At 40.1% G+C, this 15,788-nt stretch overlaps 1 protein-coding gene across 1 annotated transcript in view; it reads right to left on the bottom strand.

The window, feature by feature from the left end:
* Positions 1–14,177, bottom strand: part of LOC139561049 (cytosolic phospholipase A2 gamma-like) — a 35,484-nt gene extending 21,307 nt beyond the window's left edge. Inside the window, exons 1-7 of the mRNA XM_071377847.1 lie at positions 13,983–14,177; positions 8,230–8,337; positions 7,814–7,956; positions 7,364–7,559; positions 7,022–7,121; positions 6,187–6,327; positions 6,017–6,094 (exon numbers count right to left, since the gene is read on the bottom strand). Coding sequence (XP_071233948.1) covers positions 6,017–6,094; positions 6,187–6,327; positions 7,022–7,121; positions 7,364–7,559; positions 7,814–7,956; positions 8,230–8,337; positions 13,983–14,177 — 961 coding nt within the window. The remainder of the gene's footprint in view (positions 1–6,016; positions 6,095–6,186; positions 6,328–7,021; positions 7,122–7,363; positions 7,560–7,813; positions 7,957–8,229; positions 8,338–13,982) is intronic.
* Between the last annotated feature and the right edge of the window lie 1,611 nt (positions 14,178–15,788).

The following is a 15,788-nucleotide window of genomic DNA, read 5'->3' as shown; positions in this document are numbered from 1 at the left end:
TAGTATTGTACTGTAGTTTATGGTCTGGCAGTGTCCTGTAGTTTATGGTCTGGTAGTGTCCTGTAGTTTATGGTCTAGTATTGTACTGTAGTTCATGGTCTAGTAGTGTCCTGTAGTTTATGGTCTAGTAGTGTCCTGTAGTTTATGGTCTAGTAGTTTCCTGTAGTTTATTAGAACCCTGTAGTTTATGGTCTAGTAGTGTCCTGTAGTTTATTAGAACCATGTAATTTATGGTCTAGTATTGTCCTGTAGTTTATTAGAACCCTGTAGTTTATGGTCTAGTATTGTACTGTAGTTTATGGTCTAGTAGTGTCCTGTAGTTTATGGTCTAGTAGTGTCCTGTAGTTTATGGTCTAGCAGTGTCCTGTAGTTTATGGTCTAGTAGTGTCCTGTAGTTTATTAGAACCATGTAATTTATGGTCTAGTATTGTCCTGTAGTTTATTAGAACCCTGTAGTTTATGGTCTAGTATTGTCCTGTAGTTTATTAGAACCCTGTAGTTTATGGTCTAGTATTGTACTGTAGTTTATGGTCTAGTAGTGTCCTGTAGTTTATTAGAACCATGTAATTTATGGTCTAGTATTGTCCTGTAGTTTATTAGAACCCTGTAGTTTATGGTCTAGTATTGTACTGTAGTTTATGGTCTAGTAGTGTCCTGTAGTTTATAGTCTAGTAGTGTCCTGTAGTTTATGGTCTAGCAGTGTCCTGTAGTTTATGGTCTAGTAGTGTCCTGTAGTTTATTAGAACCATGTAATTTATGGTCTAGTATTGTCCTGTAGTTTATTAGAACCCTGTAGTTTATGGTCTGGTATTGTACTGTAGTTTATGGTCTAGTAGTGTTCTGTAGTTTATGGTCTAGTAGTGTCCTGTAGTTTATGGTCTAGTAGTGTCCTGTAGTTTATGGTCTAGTAGTGTCCTGTAGTTTATGGTCTAGTAGTGTCCTGTAGTTTATGGTCTAGTAGTGTCCTGTAGTTTATGGTCTAGTATTGTACTGTAGTTTATGGTCTAGTAGTGTCCTGTAGTTTATGGTCTAGTATTGTACTGTAGTTTATGGTCTAGTAGTGTCCTGCAGTTTATGGTCTAGTATTGTACTATAGTTTATGGTCTAGTAGTGTCCTGTAGTTTATGGTCTAGTAGTGTTATGTAGTTTATGGTCTAGTATTGTCCTGTAGTTTATGGTCTAGTATTGTCCTGTAGTTTATGGTCTAGTAGTGTCCTGTAGTTTATGGTCTAGTAGTTTCCTGTAGTTTATTAGAACCCTGTAGTTTATGGTCTAGTAGTGTACTGTAGTTTATGGTCTAGTAGTGTCCTGTAGTTTATTAGAACCCTGTAGTTTATGGTCTAGTAGTGTCCTGTAGTTTATGGTCTAGTAGTGTCCTGTAGTTTATTTTCTAGTAGTGTACTGTAGTTTATGGTCTAGTAGTGTCCTGTAGTTTATTAGAACCCTGTAGTTTATGGTCTAGTAGTGTACTGTAGTTTATGGTCTAATAGTGTCCTGTAGTTTATTAGAACCCTGTAGTTTATGGTCTAGTAGTGTCCTGTAGTTTATGGTCTAGTATTGTACTGTAGTTTATGGTCTAGTAGTGTCCTGTAGTTTATTTTCTAGTAGTGTACTGTAGTTTATAGTCTAGTAGTGTCCTGTAGTTTATTAGAACCCTGTAGTTTATGTTCTAGTAGTGTCCTGTAGTTTATGCTCTGGTAGTGTCCTGTAGTTTATTAGAACCCTGTAGTTTATGTTCTAGTAGTGTCCTGTAGTTTATGGTCTAGTATTGTCTTGTAGTTCATTGTCTAGTATTGTACTGTAGTTTATGGTCTAGAAGTGTCCTGTAGTTTATGGTCTAGTAGTGTCCTGTAGTTTATTAGAACCATGTAATTTATGGTCTAGTATTGTCCTGTAGTTTATTAGAACCCTGTAGTTTATGGTCTAGTATTGTACTGTAGTTTATGGTCTAGTAGTGTCCTGTAGTTTATGGTCTAGTAGTGTCCTGTAGTTTATGGTCTAGCAGTGTCCTGTAGTTTATGGTCTAGTACTGTACTGTAGTTTATGGTCTAGTAGTGTCCTGTAGTTTATTAGAACCATGTCATTTATGGTCTAGTATTGTCCTGTAGTTTATTAGAACCCTGTAGTTTATGGTCTAGTATTGTACTGTAGTTTATGGTCTAGTAGTGTCCTGTAGTTTATTAGAACCATGTAATTTATGGTCTAGTATTGTCCTGTAGTTTATTAGAACCCTGTAGTTTATGGTCTAGTATTGTACTGTAGTTTATGGTCTAGTAGTGTCCTGTAGTTTATGGTCTAGCAGTGTCCTGTAGTTTATGGTCTGGCAGTGTCCTGTAGTTTATGGTCTGGTAGTGTCCTGTAGTTTATGGTCTAGTATTGTACTGTAGTTCATGGTCTAGTAGTGTCCTGTAGTTTATGGTCTAGTAGTGTCCTGTAGTTTATGGTCTAGTAGTTTCCTGTAGTTTATTAGAACCCTGTAGTTTATGGTCTAGTAGTGTACTGTAGTTTATGATCTAGTAGTGTCCTGTAGTTTATTAGAACCCTGTAGTTTATGGTCTAGTAGTGTCCTGTAGTTTATGGTCTAGTATTGTCATGTAGTTTATGGTCTAGTAGTGTCCTGTAGTTTATGGTCTAGTAGTGTCCTGTAGATTATTAGAACCCTGTAGTTTATGGTCTATTAGTGTCCTGTAGTTTATGGTCTGGTATTGTCTTGTAGTTTATGGTCTAGTAGTGTCCTGTAGTTTATTAGTGTCCTGTAGTTTATGGTCTAGTATTGTCTTGTAGTTTATGGTCTAGTAGTGTCCTGTAGTTTATTAGTGTCCTGTAGTTTATTGTCTAGTATTGTCCTGTAGTTTATGGTCTAGTAGTGTCCTGTAGTTTATTAGTGTCCTGTGGTTTATGGTCTAGTATTGTCTTGTAGTTTATGGTCTAGTAGTGTCCTGTAGTTTATTAGTGTCCTGTAGTTTATGGTCTAGTATTGTCTTGTAGTTTATGGTCTAGTAGTGTCCTGTAGTTTATTAGTGTCCTGTAGTTTATGGTCTAGTATTGTCCTGTAGTTTATTAGAACCATGTAATTTATGGTCTAGTATTGTCCTGTAGTTTATTAGAACCCTGTAGTTTATGGTCTAGTATTGTACTGTAGTTTATGGTCTAGTAGTGTCCTGTAGTTTATAGTCTAGTAGTGTCCTGTAGTTTATGGTCTAGCAGTGTTCTGTAGTTTATGGTCTAGTAGTGTCCTGTAGTTTATTAGAACCATGTAATTTATGGTCTAGTATTGTCATGTAGTTTATTAGAACCCTGTAGTTTATGGTCTAGTATTGTACTGTAGTTTATGGTCTAGTAGTGTCCTGTAGTTTATAGTCTAGTAGTGTCCTGTAGTTTATGGTCTAGTATTGTACTGTAGTTTATTGTCTAGTAGTGTCCTGTAGTTTATGGTCTAGTAGTGTCCTGTATTTTATGGTCTAGTAGTGTCCTGTAGTTTATGGTCTAGTAGTGCCCTGTAGTATATGGTCTGGTATTGTCCTGTAGTTTATGGTCTAGTAGTGTCCTGTAGTTTATGGTCTAGTAGTGTCCTGTAGTTTATTGTCTAGTAGTGTCCTGTAGTTTATGGTCTAGTATTGTACTGTAGTTTATGGTCTAGTATTGTCCTGTAGTTTATGGTCTAGTATTGTCCTGTAGTTTATGGTCTAGTAGTGTCCTGTAGTTTATGGTCTAGTAGTGTCCAAGAGTTTATGGTCTAGTAATGTCCTGTAGTTTATGGTCTAGTAGTGTCCAAGAGTTTATGGTCTAGTAGTGTCCTGTAGTTTATAGTCTAGTAGTGTCCTGTAGTTTATGGTCTAGTATTGTACTGTAGTTTATTGTCTAGTAGTGTCCTGTAGTTTATGGTCTAGTAGTGTCCTGTATTTTATGGTCTAGTAGTGTCCTGTAGTTTATGGTCTAGTAGTGCCCTGTAGTATATGGTCTGGTATTGTCCTGTAGTTTATGGTCTAGTAGTGTCCTGTAGTTTATGGTCTAGTAGTGTCCTGTAGTTTATTGTCTAGTAGTGTCCTGTAGTTTATGGTCTAGTATTGTACTGTAGTTTATGGTCTAGTATTGTCCTGTAGTTTATGGTCTAGTATTGTCCTGTAGTTTATGGTCTAGTAGTGTCCTGTAGTTTATGGTCTAGTAGTGTCCAAGAGTTTATGGTCTAGTAATGTCCTGTAGTTTATGGTCTAGTAGTGTCCTGTAGTTTATGGTCTAGTATTGTCCTGTAGTTTATGGTCTAGTAGTGTCCTGTAGTTTATGGTCTAGTAGTTTCCTGTAGTTTATTAGAACCCTGTAGTTTATGGTCTAGTAGTGTACTGTAGTTTATGGTCTAGTAGTGTCCTGTAGTTTATTAGAACCCTGTAGTTTATGGTCTAGTAGTGTCCTGTAGTTTATGGTCTAGTATTGTACTGTAGTTTATGGTCTAGTATTGTCCTGTAGTTTATTTTCTAGTAGTGTACTGTAGTTTATGGTCTAGTAGTGTCCTGTAGTTTATTAGAACCCTGTAGTTTATGGTCTAGTAGTGTCCTGTAGTTTATGGTCTAGTAGTGTCCTGTAGTTTATTAGAACCCTGTAGTTTATGGTCTAGTAGTGTACTGTAGTTTATGGTCTAGTAGTGTCCTGTAGTTTATTAGAACCCTGTAGTTTATGGTCTAGTAGTGTCCTGTAGTTTATGGTCTAGTATTGTACTGTAGTTTATGGTCTAGTAGTGTCCTGTAGTTTATTTTCTAGTAGTGTACTGTAGTTTATGGTCTAGTAGTGTCCTGTAGTTTATTAGAACCCTGTAGTTTATGTTCTAGTAGTGTCCTGTAGTTTATTGTCTAGTAGTGTCCTGTAGTTTATTAGAACCCTGTAGTTTATGGTCTAGTAGTGTCCTGTAGTTTATGGTCTAGTAGTGTCCTGTAGTTTATGGTCTAGTAGTGTCCTGTAGTTTATGGTCTAGTAGTTTCCTGTAGTTTATTAGAACCCTGTAGTTAATGGTCTAGTAGTGTACTGTAGTTTATGGTCTCGTGGTGTACTGTAGTTTCTGGTCTAGTAGTGTCCTGTAGTTTATTAGAACCCTGTCGTTTCTGGTCTAGTAGTGTCCTGTAGTTTATGGTCTAGTATTGTCCTGTAGTTTATGGTCTAGTAGTGTCCTGTAGTTTATGGTCTAGTAGTGTCCTGTGGTTTATGGTCTAGTAGTGTCCTGTAGTTTATGGTCTAGTAGTGTCCTGTAGTTTATTGTCTAGTATTGTACTGTAGTTTATGGTCTAGTAGTGTCCTGTAGTTTATTAGAACCCTGTAGTTTGTGGTCTAGTAGTGTCCTGTAGTTTATGGTCTAGTATTGTCTTGTAGTTTATTGTCTAGTATTGTACTGTAGTTTATGGTCTAGTAGTGTCCTGTAGTTTATGGTCTAGTAGTGTCTTGTAGTTTATGGTCTAGTAGTGTCCTGTAGTTTATTAGTGTCCTGTAGTTTATGGTCTAGTATTGTCCTGTAGTTTATGGTCTAGTAGTGTCCTGTAGTTTATTGTCTAGTATTGTACTGTAGTTTATGGTCTAGTAGTGTCCTGTAGTTTATTAGAACCCTGTGGTTTGTGGTCTAGTAGTGTCCTGTAGTTTATGGTCTAGTATTGTCTTGTAGTTTATTGTCTAGTATTGTACTGTAGTTTATGGTCTAGTAGTGTCCTGTAGTTTATGGTCTAGTAGTGTCTTGTAGTTTATGGTCTAGTAGTGTCCTGTAGTTTATTAGTGTCCTGTAGTTTATGGTCTAGTATTGTCCTGTAGTTTATGGTCTAGTATTGTCCTGTAGTTTATGGTCTAGTATTGTCCTGTAGTTTATGGTCTAGTATTGTCCTGTAGTTTATGGTCTAGTATTGTTTTGGAGGTTGTTTTACATTTTTTGTGTCTCTTTTTGATTGAAGGTGATTCTCTTCGTTGTTGTTGTTTCTTTGTGTGTCTGTACTGGGTCTGTTCCTGGGTTGCAGGCTAACTAGCATGCTGTACTATAGCTTACCTCCAAATAAACTCCAGATCATTTTTACTACCTCCTCATTGTTTATCTGCTTGTCTGCAAAGGCACTCCCACAGATACCTGCCCAGCAACAACAAACAAACAACAATAAATTGATGTGTGGGTGTGTGTGCACGTTTGCTTGTACATGTGTATGTCTGTGGGTTCCCCACCTTGCAGCAGAACCATGTCCATTTCCTTCCTCTTCTCTCTCAGAGTCCCACCTTCAAACTTGCTCCCAAGACAGGAAGTGGGGACGAAAGCGCCCAATCCGGAGAAGCCGCTCTCGTGGGGGGTCATCTCAAACCATACCCCTACAGAAAATTGGTAAATTACAGAAATTTACATTCATTGGCTTTGTCTGAAATGACACTGTATTCCCTATATAGTGCACTACTTCTAAACAGAGCCCAACTGGGACTCAGACTAATGCTTGGCTAGCTTTTTGGGTGTCTACAGATGAGTGTTAGTTCATATTGCATGAGTTGTTTATATTATTTATATTGTTCTTGCACTGTGAGACAATTGTCTTTGTAAAAAATGAAATGCATGTCAGGGTTGTGTGCGGAGAATTATCGGAGTCAAGCACAGGACACAGGTGTTGAGCGAAACCACAGTGTTTTACTCACAATTAATTGCAAAAATTCCACAAATGGAAATAATCACAAACACAACGTATAAACCACAACCACTAACGCACAAACAATCACGGACAAAACAGAAATGAAAGCCAGAGGGTTAAATAGGGAACATAATAGGGGAATTGGAACCAGGTGTGATTAATAGAGACAAAACAAAACGAAACTGAAAAATGGATCGATGGTGACTAGAAAGCCGGTGACGTCGACCGCCGAACACCACCCGAACAAGGAGAAGGGCCGACTTCGGCGGAAGTCGTGACAATGAAATTACATTTGATTGATTGATGCTGCGTTCACTATGCACTCGGAACTAGGAAACTCAGAAAGTTCTGAATTTCCGAGTTTGCATGAACCCTGCATAAGTCACCTTTAGTGTCATCCTGTCTGCTGCAGTCTAGTTTTATGGCGCTGTAGATGGGGTAGGGTTTGTTGATGTGAGCATCTTCAGAGAGACAGCGAGTGTGCATCTGATACAGGAGAGAGAGAACAAGGGGGAAGAGATGGGGAGTGGAGAGATGGGGGAGGGGTGTGGAGAGACAGGGAAAGATGGGGGGAGGGAAGAGAGAACAACGGTGGTGAAGAGATGATGGGGGGGATAATTAGCCCAACAGAGACAAATACACACACTGGCAGACAGACAAATACTCACACACACACACTGGCAAACAGACAGATAGACACACAAGCAAACACACAACCATACACTGACCTCTTTCATGAAACAGGAGGCAGTGAAGGCGCCCCAGAAGTCAGTGAGGTTGAAGTCCTGGTTTAGTTCTTTCCTCAATTTCAGCCAGTCCACAGCTTTGCTCAAGTCCCCTCTAGGACCCCTCAGCTTCTTTATCAATTTATCACAACACTCACCCAACGACAAGGCTGGAGCGCTGTACAGGGATGACATGCACCTGTGTGTGTGTGTGTGTGTGTGTGTGTGTGTGTGTGTGTGTGTGTGTGTGTGTGTGTGTGTGTGTGTGTGTGTGTGTGTGTGTGTGTGTGTGTGTGTGTGTGTGTGTGTGTGTGTGTGTGTGTGTGTGTGTGTGTGTGTGTGTGTGTGTGTGTGTGTGTGTGTGTGTGTGAGAAGGAGAGATCAAGATACCTAGCATATTCAAAATGAACTTTCCTGCTAAGAACAATAGTAAGTGTGTGTGTGTGTGTGTACCAGGTGGTGCCTGACACCCCACACATGTAGAGGAGGCTGCCCAGCAGGTCGTCCTGTGCCAGCTGATGCAGAGATCCCAGCATGCCCACTGCTGCCCTCTGTCCTCCACCTGACCCCAGCAACGCTATGTTAGGAACATCTGCCTGAGAGATGGGGAGAGAGAGACAGAGAGAGAGAGATATAGAGAGAACGAAAGACAGAGAGACCGAGAGAGATCAAATCTAAAGGATTTCACATCAGTATCCCATCATACAGTGTGTTATATTAGGATGAGGGGGGAGGGGGCTAACAACAGGCAGCTGGAGACATGGGAGTGGGCTTCATATGTAGTTGGCTGTGGAGACAGGGAGGAGTTAGAGAAAGAGCACATGTGCGAGAGAGAGTGATTAAAAGATAGAAAAGACAGGACTACCCACCAGTTCACAGTCGATACCCTGACCTTTCAGCCACTTCTTAATCAGAGTCTTCCTCAACGTCACGTATTTTCTCTCCTCATCATTGATGGAGTGAGACAGACGCACAGTCTGACAGAATGAACGAGAGACAGAAAAAAGATGATGCAATTTGGTTTAACTGAGCCATAACACTTCTAAAGTAACATAGTATTTCAATGAAAGGTTAGTTGATTCTGACAGCTTATACTCTCACTCTGTCAGGAAAGTGTATTTTATTCCTTAATTCTGGATGCGTATTCATAGCTATGTATTACAGTACGGTGTGGTATGTTACAGACTAATGTCATCCTCTTAATCTGATGAATGTCTTATGAGTGTGTACACTATACAGTACCAGTCAAAGGTTTGGACACACCTACTCATTCAAGGGTTTTTCTTAATTTGTACTATTTTCTACATTGTGGAATAATAGTGAAGACATCAAAGCTATGAAATAACACATATGGAATCATGTAGTAACCCAAAAATAGTTAAACAAATCAAATGATATTTTAGATTCTTCAAAGTAGCCACCCTTTGCCTTGATAACAGCTTTGCACACTCTTGGCATTCTCTCAAACAGCTTCACCAGGAATGCTTTTCCAGCAGTCTTGAAGGAGTTCCCACATATGCTGAGCACTTATCGGCTGCTTTTTCTTCACTCTGTGATCCAACTCATCCCAAACCATCTCAATTGGGTTAAGGTCGGCTGATTGTGGAGGCCAGGTCATCTGATGCAGCACTCCATCACTCTCCTTCTTGGTCAAATAGCCCTTACACAGCCTGGAGGTGTGTTGAGTCATTGTCATGTTGAAAAACAAATGATAGTCCCACTCAGCGGAAACCAGATGGGATGACGTATCACTGCAGAATGCTGTGGTAGCCATGCTGGTTAAGTGTGCCTTGAACTCTAAATACATCACAGACAGTGTCACCAGGAAAGCACCATCACAACTCCTCCTCCATGCTTTACTTTGGGAATCACACATCCGGGGATCCGTTCACCTACTCTGCGTCTCACAAAGACATGGAGGTTGGAACCAAAAATCTCATCAGACCAAAGGACAGAGTTCCACCGGTCTAATGTCCATTGCTCGTGTTTCTTGGCCCAAGAAAGTCTCTTCTTCTTGTTGGTGTCCTTTAGTAATGGTTTCTTTGCAGAAATTCGACCATAAAGCCCAGAATCACGCAGTCTTCTCTGAACAGTTGATGTTGAGATGTGTCTCTTACTTGAACTCCGTGAAGCATTTATTTGGGCAATCTGAGGTGCAGTTAACTCTAATGAACTTATCGTCTACAGCAGAGGTAACTCTGGGTTTTTCTTTCCTGTGGCCGTCCTCATGAAAGCCAGTTTCATCATAGCGCTTGATGGTTTTTGCGACTGCACTTGAAGAAATGTTAAAAGTTCTTGACATTTTCCAGATTGACTGACCTTCATGTCTTAAAGTAATGATGGACTGTCGTTTCTCTTTGCTTATTTGAGCTGTACTTGCAATTATATGGACTTGGTCTTTTACCAAATAGGGCTATCTTCTGTATACCACCCCTACTTTGTCACAACACAACTGATTGGCTCAAACAAACAAATTAAGAAGGAAAGAAATGTAAATGAAATGTAAATGCATTCCAGGTGACTACCTCATGGAGCTGGTTGAGAGAATGCCAAGAGTTTGCAAAGCTGTCATCAAGGCAAAGGGTGGCTACTTTGAAGAAGCTCGATGTTAAAGACTTTTTTGTTACCACATGATGGAATATGTGTTATTTCATAGTTCTGATGTCTTCTCTATTATTCTACAATGTAGAAAATAGTAAAAATAAAGAAAAACGCTGGAATGAGTAGATGTGTGCAAACTTTTGACTGGTACTGTACATAAATATAATGAAATAAGTTTCCTTTCATTATGATACAATTTGGTGATCTTCATTTTGACAGCAACAGAAAAAGAGCTTTATTCAATATTTATTTTAACGATATCCGCAATGCAGTAGCATAGCATTTCAATAAGAAGGTATTTTATAATATTGTGTGGTTTGTTTCAGACAAATGTCATAATCTATATTGTGATGAGTTTCTTACCTCAGGAGTATCTCTTTGTTTCAACATTGTTCTCACTGAGTCCACTTAAACAGATCCTTTAAACACAAACCAATCCCTTTGTTTGTATCCATGTCATAGGGTCAGAAAACTCTTGATAAGATCTTATTCGTAGTAAAAATACATGAATAATAATAACATTACTGTGATTGTCAATTACCCTAAATTATCACATTTGGGTCTAAGGACTTATAGTACTCAGTTGAAACCCAAAGACATTCTAATATAATTGTTTTCATAAACACATTAATTAACAATGTGACTGCAAAACTAGAAGCCAAAGACTCTAGACTGATTTGAATAAAGGTCACCTGCATCATTCTATTCCACAACAATCAATTCCATTTATTTATATAGCGCTTTTTACAAAGACAGATTGTCACAAAGGGTTTTATAACAATATCATATATACTGTATATATAACCAATAAAATAATAAAACAAAACACAAACTCTACATGCAGTGTATAGACAGAGAAGTCTTACCAGAGATGTATAGTGTAGTACGGCAGACTAGTCCAGTCTTAATCTTCACCTCCAGTTGATCTCCTCTTGATCTCCACACTCTAGTCCCGTCCTCTGTCATCTTATATAGGCCCAGTTACACACACACACACACACACACACACACACACACACACACACACACACACACACACACACACACACACACACACACACACACACACACACACACACACACACACACACACACACACACACACACACACACACACACACACACACACACACACACACACACGCTGGGAGTGACAGATACTGGGATAATACGCAGGAGACACTTAACTGTTGCTCAGTAACACATAATTAGTGACACATCCTTGGGGAACAGGAGTGGTAGGATTTTTTGGGGCGTATTTGCTTATACTGAACAATACCAGTAGACCTACACCTATGCCCATTTCACGTTCGCTAGTACCAACATGACATGTCACTTGCCTCAATTTTTTTTTAATGTCACGCAATCCTCAGTGTCACTAAGCATTCCTGATGTACCATTCCTGATGCACCTTAGATGCTGCTACAGTATATACAGTATTTGCCCTGACTGCTATGCAAAACTGTGTCTCTGTTTTTTGTCATGTTGTCATGCTACTTTGTGATTTGTGAATACCCTGAAAGACTGGGCCACCAACAACAATGTTAACATTGGAGCACATCCAAATAAGACTTGATTTACGTGTGTCAAAAGTCTCATTGTTTACTAATTGTCTCATTTAATTATGAAGTGATCAGGGGTGAAAGTAGAATTCATTACTTCCCAGTATGGGACCTCCTATGTGTGCACGCACTAGTCAAACAATCACTTCAAAGGGCTCCTTTACTAGGCTACCCACACACGTTCATCCACTACCAACATACAGTACATGTATTTCCAGCCTCCAAACAGTGGTGAATGGGAAGAGACATCTGTTACACAAAACACCAAAAAGTGAATGACATTTGGCAATTGTCATTAGGCCAGAATTTATGCGTCCACTGCTGTCCGCGCACATCTCAGCCATTCATCTCTGCCTTGAAAAATGTTCTTGTAGAACAACATCACATGTTGGAGCGTAGGCTATACCACCGGTTTTCAAGTCCATTAGTTCAATTGTCTGACTGGCGGCAATTATAATGGTGTAATAGCCTACAGTTGTCTTGACGTTTTGTTTTCATTATTGTGATTGGCTCATGCTTTACCAGTATGGTGTACACCAGCTATTTATTTTGCCGGGATGTCATACCGGACCGGACCGCCATTCTTTCACCCCTGGAAGTGCTATAATTTGACATTTCTAAATGTTTATTGCCATTTAATTCAACAGTGGTAAGTTAGCTTAATGAAAGTAGCTCATGCAGTTACTGAAACAGTGATACCTCTTGAATGACAGTAGATATTTCTGTTCTGATTTCAGATTTGAATGGTATTCACAAATTACGTGGCTTTAAGCATCCTCATCATAAGCTCCACAAACACAGCTGACTTGCCTGCTTCAACATGCCATCACACTGCTTCCTCCATTCCTAAAGAGGGTGGCTTTAAACATCACAAGCTCCACAAACCCTGCTGATTCAACTCTGTTTTACACCACATGAGGTGCAGCCTTGCAGGTACCACTCCCTTGTTATAAAACCTTCGTTTCTTCATCTCTCAGAATTTTTTTACATTTTTATTTCACCTTTATTTAACCAGGTAGGCCAGTTGAGAACAAGTTCTCATTTACAACTGTGACCTGGCCAAGATAAAGCAAAGCAGTGCGACACAAAAAACAGAGTTACACATGGAATAAATAAATGTACAGTCAATAACACAATAGAAAAGTCTATATACAGTGTGTGCAAATGAAGTACGATTAGGTAGGTCAGGTAATAAATAGGCCATAGTGGTGAAATAATTACAATTTAGCAATTAAACACTGGAGTGATAGATGTGCAGAAGATTAATGTGCACGTAGAGATACTGGGGTGCAAAGGAGTTTAGCTAATGTTTAGCTAACATGCTAAGTAGTTGCAAAGTTGCTTAAAAGTAGTAATCAGTTGAAACGTTGCTCAATGTTAAAGTTGTCCGTGATGAGATTCAAACTCGCAACCTTTTGGGTTGCTAGACATTCGCATTATACGCCCACCCGTCCAAACACCCAGCATGTGTCTTATGTAACTATACCAAACGTAACATATCATACTCATTTCAGTGTCCCGGATTTACATTTATATGTACATATTCTCATTCACCCCTTTAAATGTGTGTGTGTTAGGTAGTTGTTAGGAAATTGTTAGATTGTTAGATATTACTGCACTGTCGGAACTAGAAGCACAAGTATTTTGCGAGTCACATTAAATCAAATCTAATTTTATTGGTCACATACACATGGTTAGCAAATGTTAATGTGAGTGTAGCGAAATGCTTGTGCTTCTAGTTCCGACTGTGCAGTAATATCTAACATGTAATCTAACAATTTCACAACAACTACCTTATACACACAAGCGTAAAGGAATGAAGAATATGGAGGGTCATGAAAGGGGTTGAATAAAGAGAAAACAATGCATACAAAATTCATAAATGTATAATTGTGCAATTCATATCTATAGGCTACATTGAGGTTTTTCTTTCATTATTTACATATTTTTTGAAGCGTACCTGAAATCTGGACATTGACTGTAGGTCTATAACCTCTCACATAGCCTGTTATTGTAACGCTTGTCGTGGTTGGAAGAAGAGAAGGACCAATGCGCAGCATGGTAAGTGTCCATAATGTTTCAATTTAATAACTGGACACTAAGAATACAAAAATAACAACGTGAATGATACAAAACGAAAAAGTCCTGTGGTGAACACACAGAAACAGGAAAACAACCACCCGCAGACCCCCGGGAGACACAGTGCGTAGGGCTGGTGCCATATAACACGGACCGAGGAGACGCACTGGAGACCAGATGTGCTGAGCAGGCTTCATCGCACCTGGCTCGATGCCCACTCTAGCTCAGCTGATACGAGGAGCGGCAATGTAGCGCACCGGGCTATGCGTGCGCACTGGGGACATCGTGCGCTTCTCCGCATAACACGGTGCCTGCCCGGACCACCTCTCTCCACGGAAAGCACGGGAAGTTGGCTCAGGTCTCCTACCTGACTTAGCCACACTCCCCGTGTGCCCCCATCCACTCCCCGTGTGCTCCCCCCACTCCCCGTGTGCCCCCCCAAGACATTTTTGGGGCTGCCTCTCGGGCTTCCAGCCGCGCTGCCTCCTCATACCACCGCCGCTCAGCTTTCGCTGCCCCCAGCTCTGCCTTAGGGTGGCGATATTCCCCAGCCTGTGTCCAGGGTCCTTCTCCATCTAGAATCTCCTCCCATGTCCATGAGTCCAGAACTCACTGCTGCCCGATACCACACTGCTTGGTCCTTGGTTGGTGGGTGGTTCTGTAACGCTTGTCGTGGTTGGAAGATGAGGAGGACCAATGCGCAGCGTGGTAAGTGTCCATAATGTTTCAATTTAATAACTGAACACTAAGAATACAAAAATAACAACGTGAATGATAGAAAACGAAACAGTCCCATATGGTGAACATACAGACACAGGAAAACAACCACCCACAAAACACAAAGGAAAACAGGCTAACTAAATATGGCTCCCAATCAGAGACAACGACTGACACCTGCCTCTGATTGGGAACCATACTAGGCCAAACACATAGAAATATAACCATAGAACAAAACATAGAAAAACATAGAATGCCCACCCCAACTCACGCCCTGACCAAACTAAAATAAAGACATAACAAAGGAACTAAGGTCAGAACGTGACAGTTATAGTTTAACTCCTGCCTAATTATGTTGTTCTTGCAGTAAAACTATACACTAAATGTACATTTTGACTTGGGAACAGGAGTGTGGAAATATTATTTCTTTCTTTCAGCATCTTGAGAGAATGAATGCATAGTTAGGGACCTTCTGTAAAGGTGTTCTCTTTATCAGCATCATAAAAGCTGATAGGCTATTTACACCACATAAATAGCCTATACATCCAAGCCAAACTGATATTTTATCAAAAGCATGTTGGGTCGTTTTAACAACTCTTAATGTCCTTAAAATCGGTCAAACTGGGTCAAACTGATGTCATTTGGAAATTTTGCACATTTCTTTTTTTAGTTATTGCATTTTCTCCCGGTCCCTAAACGTCTTTGCTGCATGAGAGAGGCAGAGATGAAAGAATAAGAGAAAACAAACTTTACAGATGTCAACAGAAGAGAAGCTGCAGACAAGTTCACAAACAAATAGCCTACCAAAATGTTGGAAATTATAAGCAGAAACATAAGCCTATTTTAAAAGGCCTGTCAAAAAATCCTTCAGCCATCTCTGACTGACTATAAAATACATTTTCTGTATTTGCGGGTTACGGTCAGATTTCAACTTTATCACATATAGTTGGGCGGTTGCAGATGGTTATTAGCAGCTGTGGAACGGGTGAACTAACAGCTGACCCGCACACCACTAATATGTCGGGGTCTGGGGTAGTACATAGGGGGTGTTGTGTTGTGGGAGAGGGGAGGTAGCACAGGCCATGGGAAGCAGGAAATACCTGTGGGGGGAGAAGAAGACCTAGTGTCAAAAGTTGTGTCAGTGGTAAATTGTCCCCCAATCCAGACACACACACCTTCACACAACAAACACTTCTAGCACCTGGAAAAGTGCTCTATAAATGTAATCTAGTAAAAAAAAAAAGTAGTATTATGACTATCATTGCTATGACAGAGTTACACTGACCCGGGGAAAGCCATAGGGGGAGGTGGTACATTCTGTCCCTGGGCGGGTACTTGGGACGGTTGCTGGGCGTGGTAATAACCCCAAGGACTGCCATTATGTCCTGGAGTCAGCTGTGGCCAATACGGCATGCTGATTGGCCCCATAGGAAAGGGGTTGGAGCCAATGGGCATCAGGTAGTAACTGT

Source organism: Salvelinus alpinus, chromosome 31 (genome assembly GCF_045679555.1).
Source record: "Salvelinus alpinus chromosome 31, SLU_Salpinus.1, whole genome shotgun sequence".
NCBI lineage: Eukaryota > Metazoa > Chordata > Actinopteri > Salmoniformes > Salmonidae > Salvelinus > Salvelinus alpinus.
The sequence above is the reverse complement of the archived record's forward strand: the minus strand, read 5'-3'. Positions and strand labels throughout refer to the sequence as shown.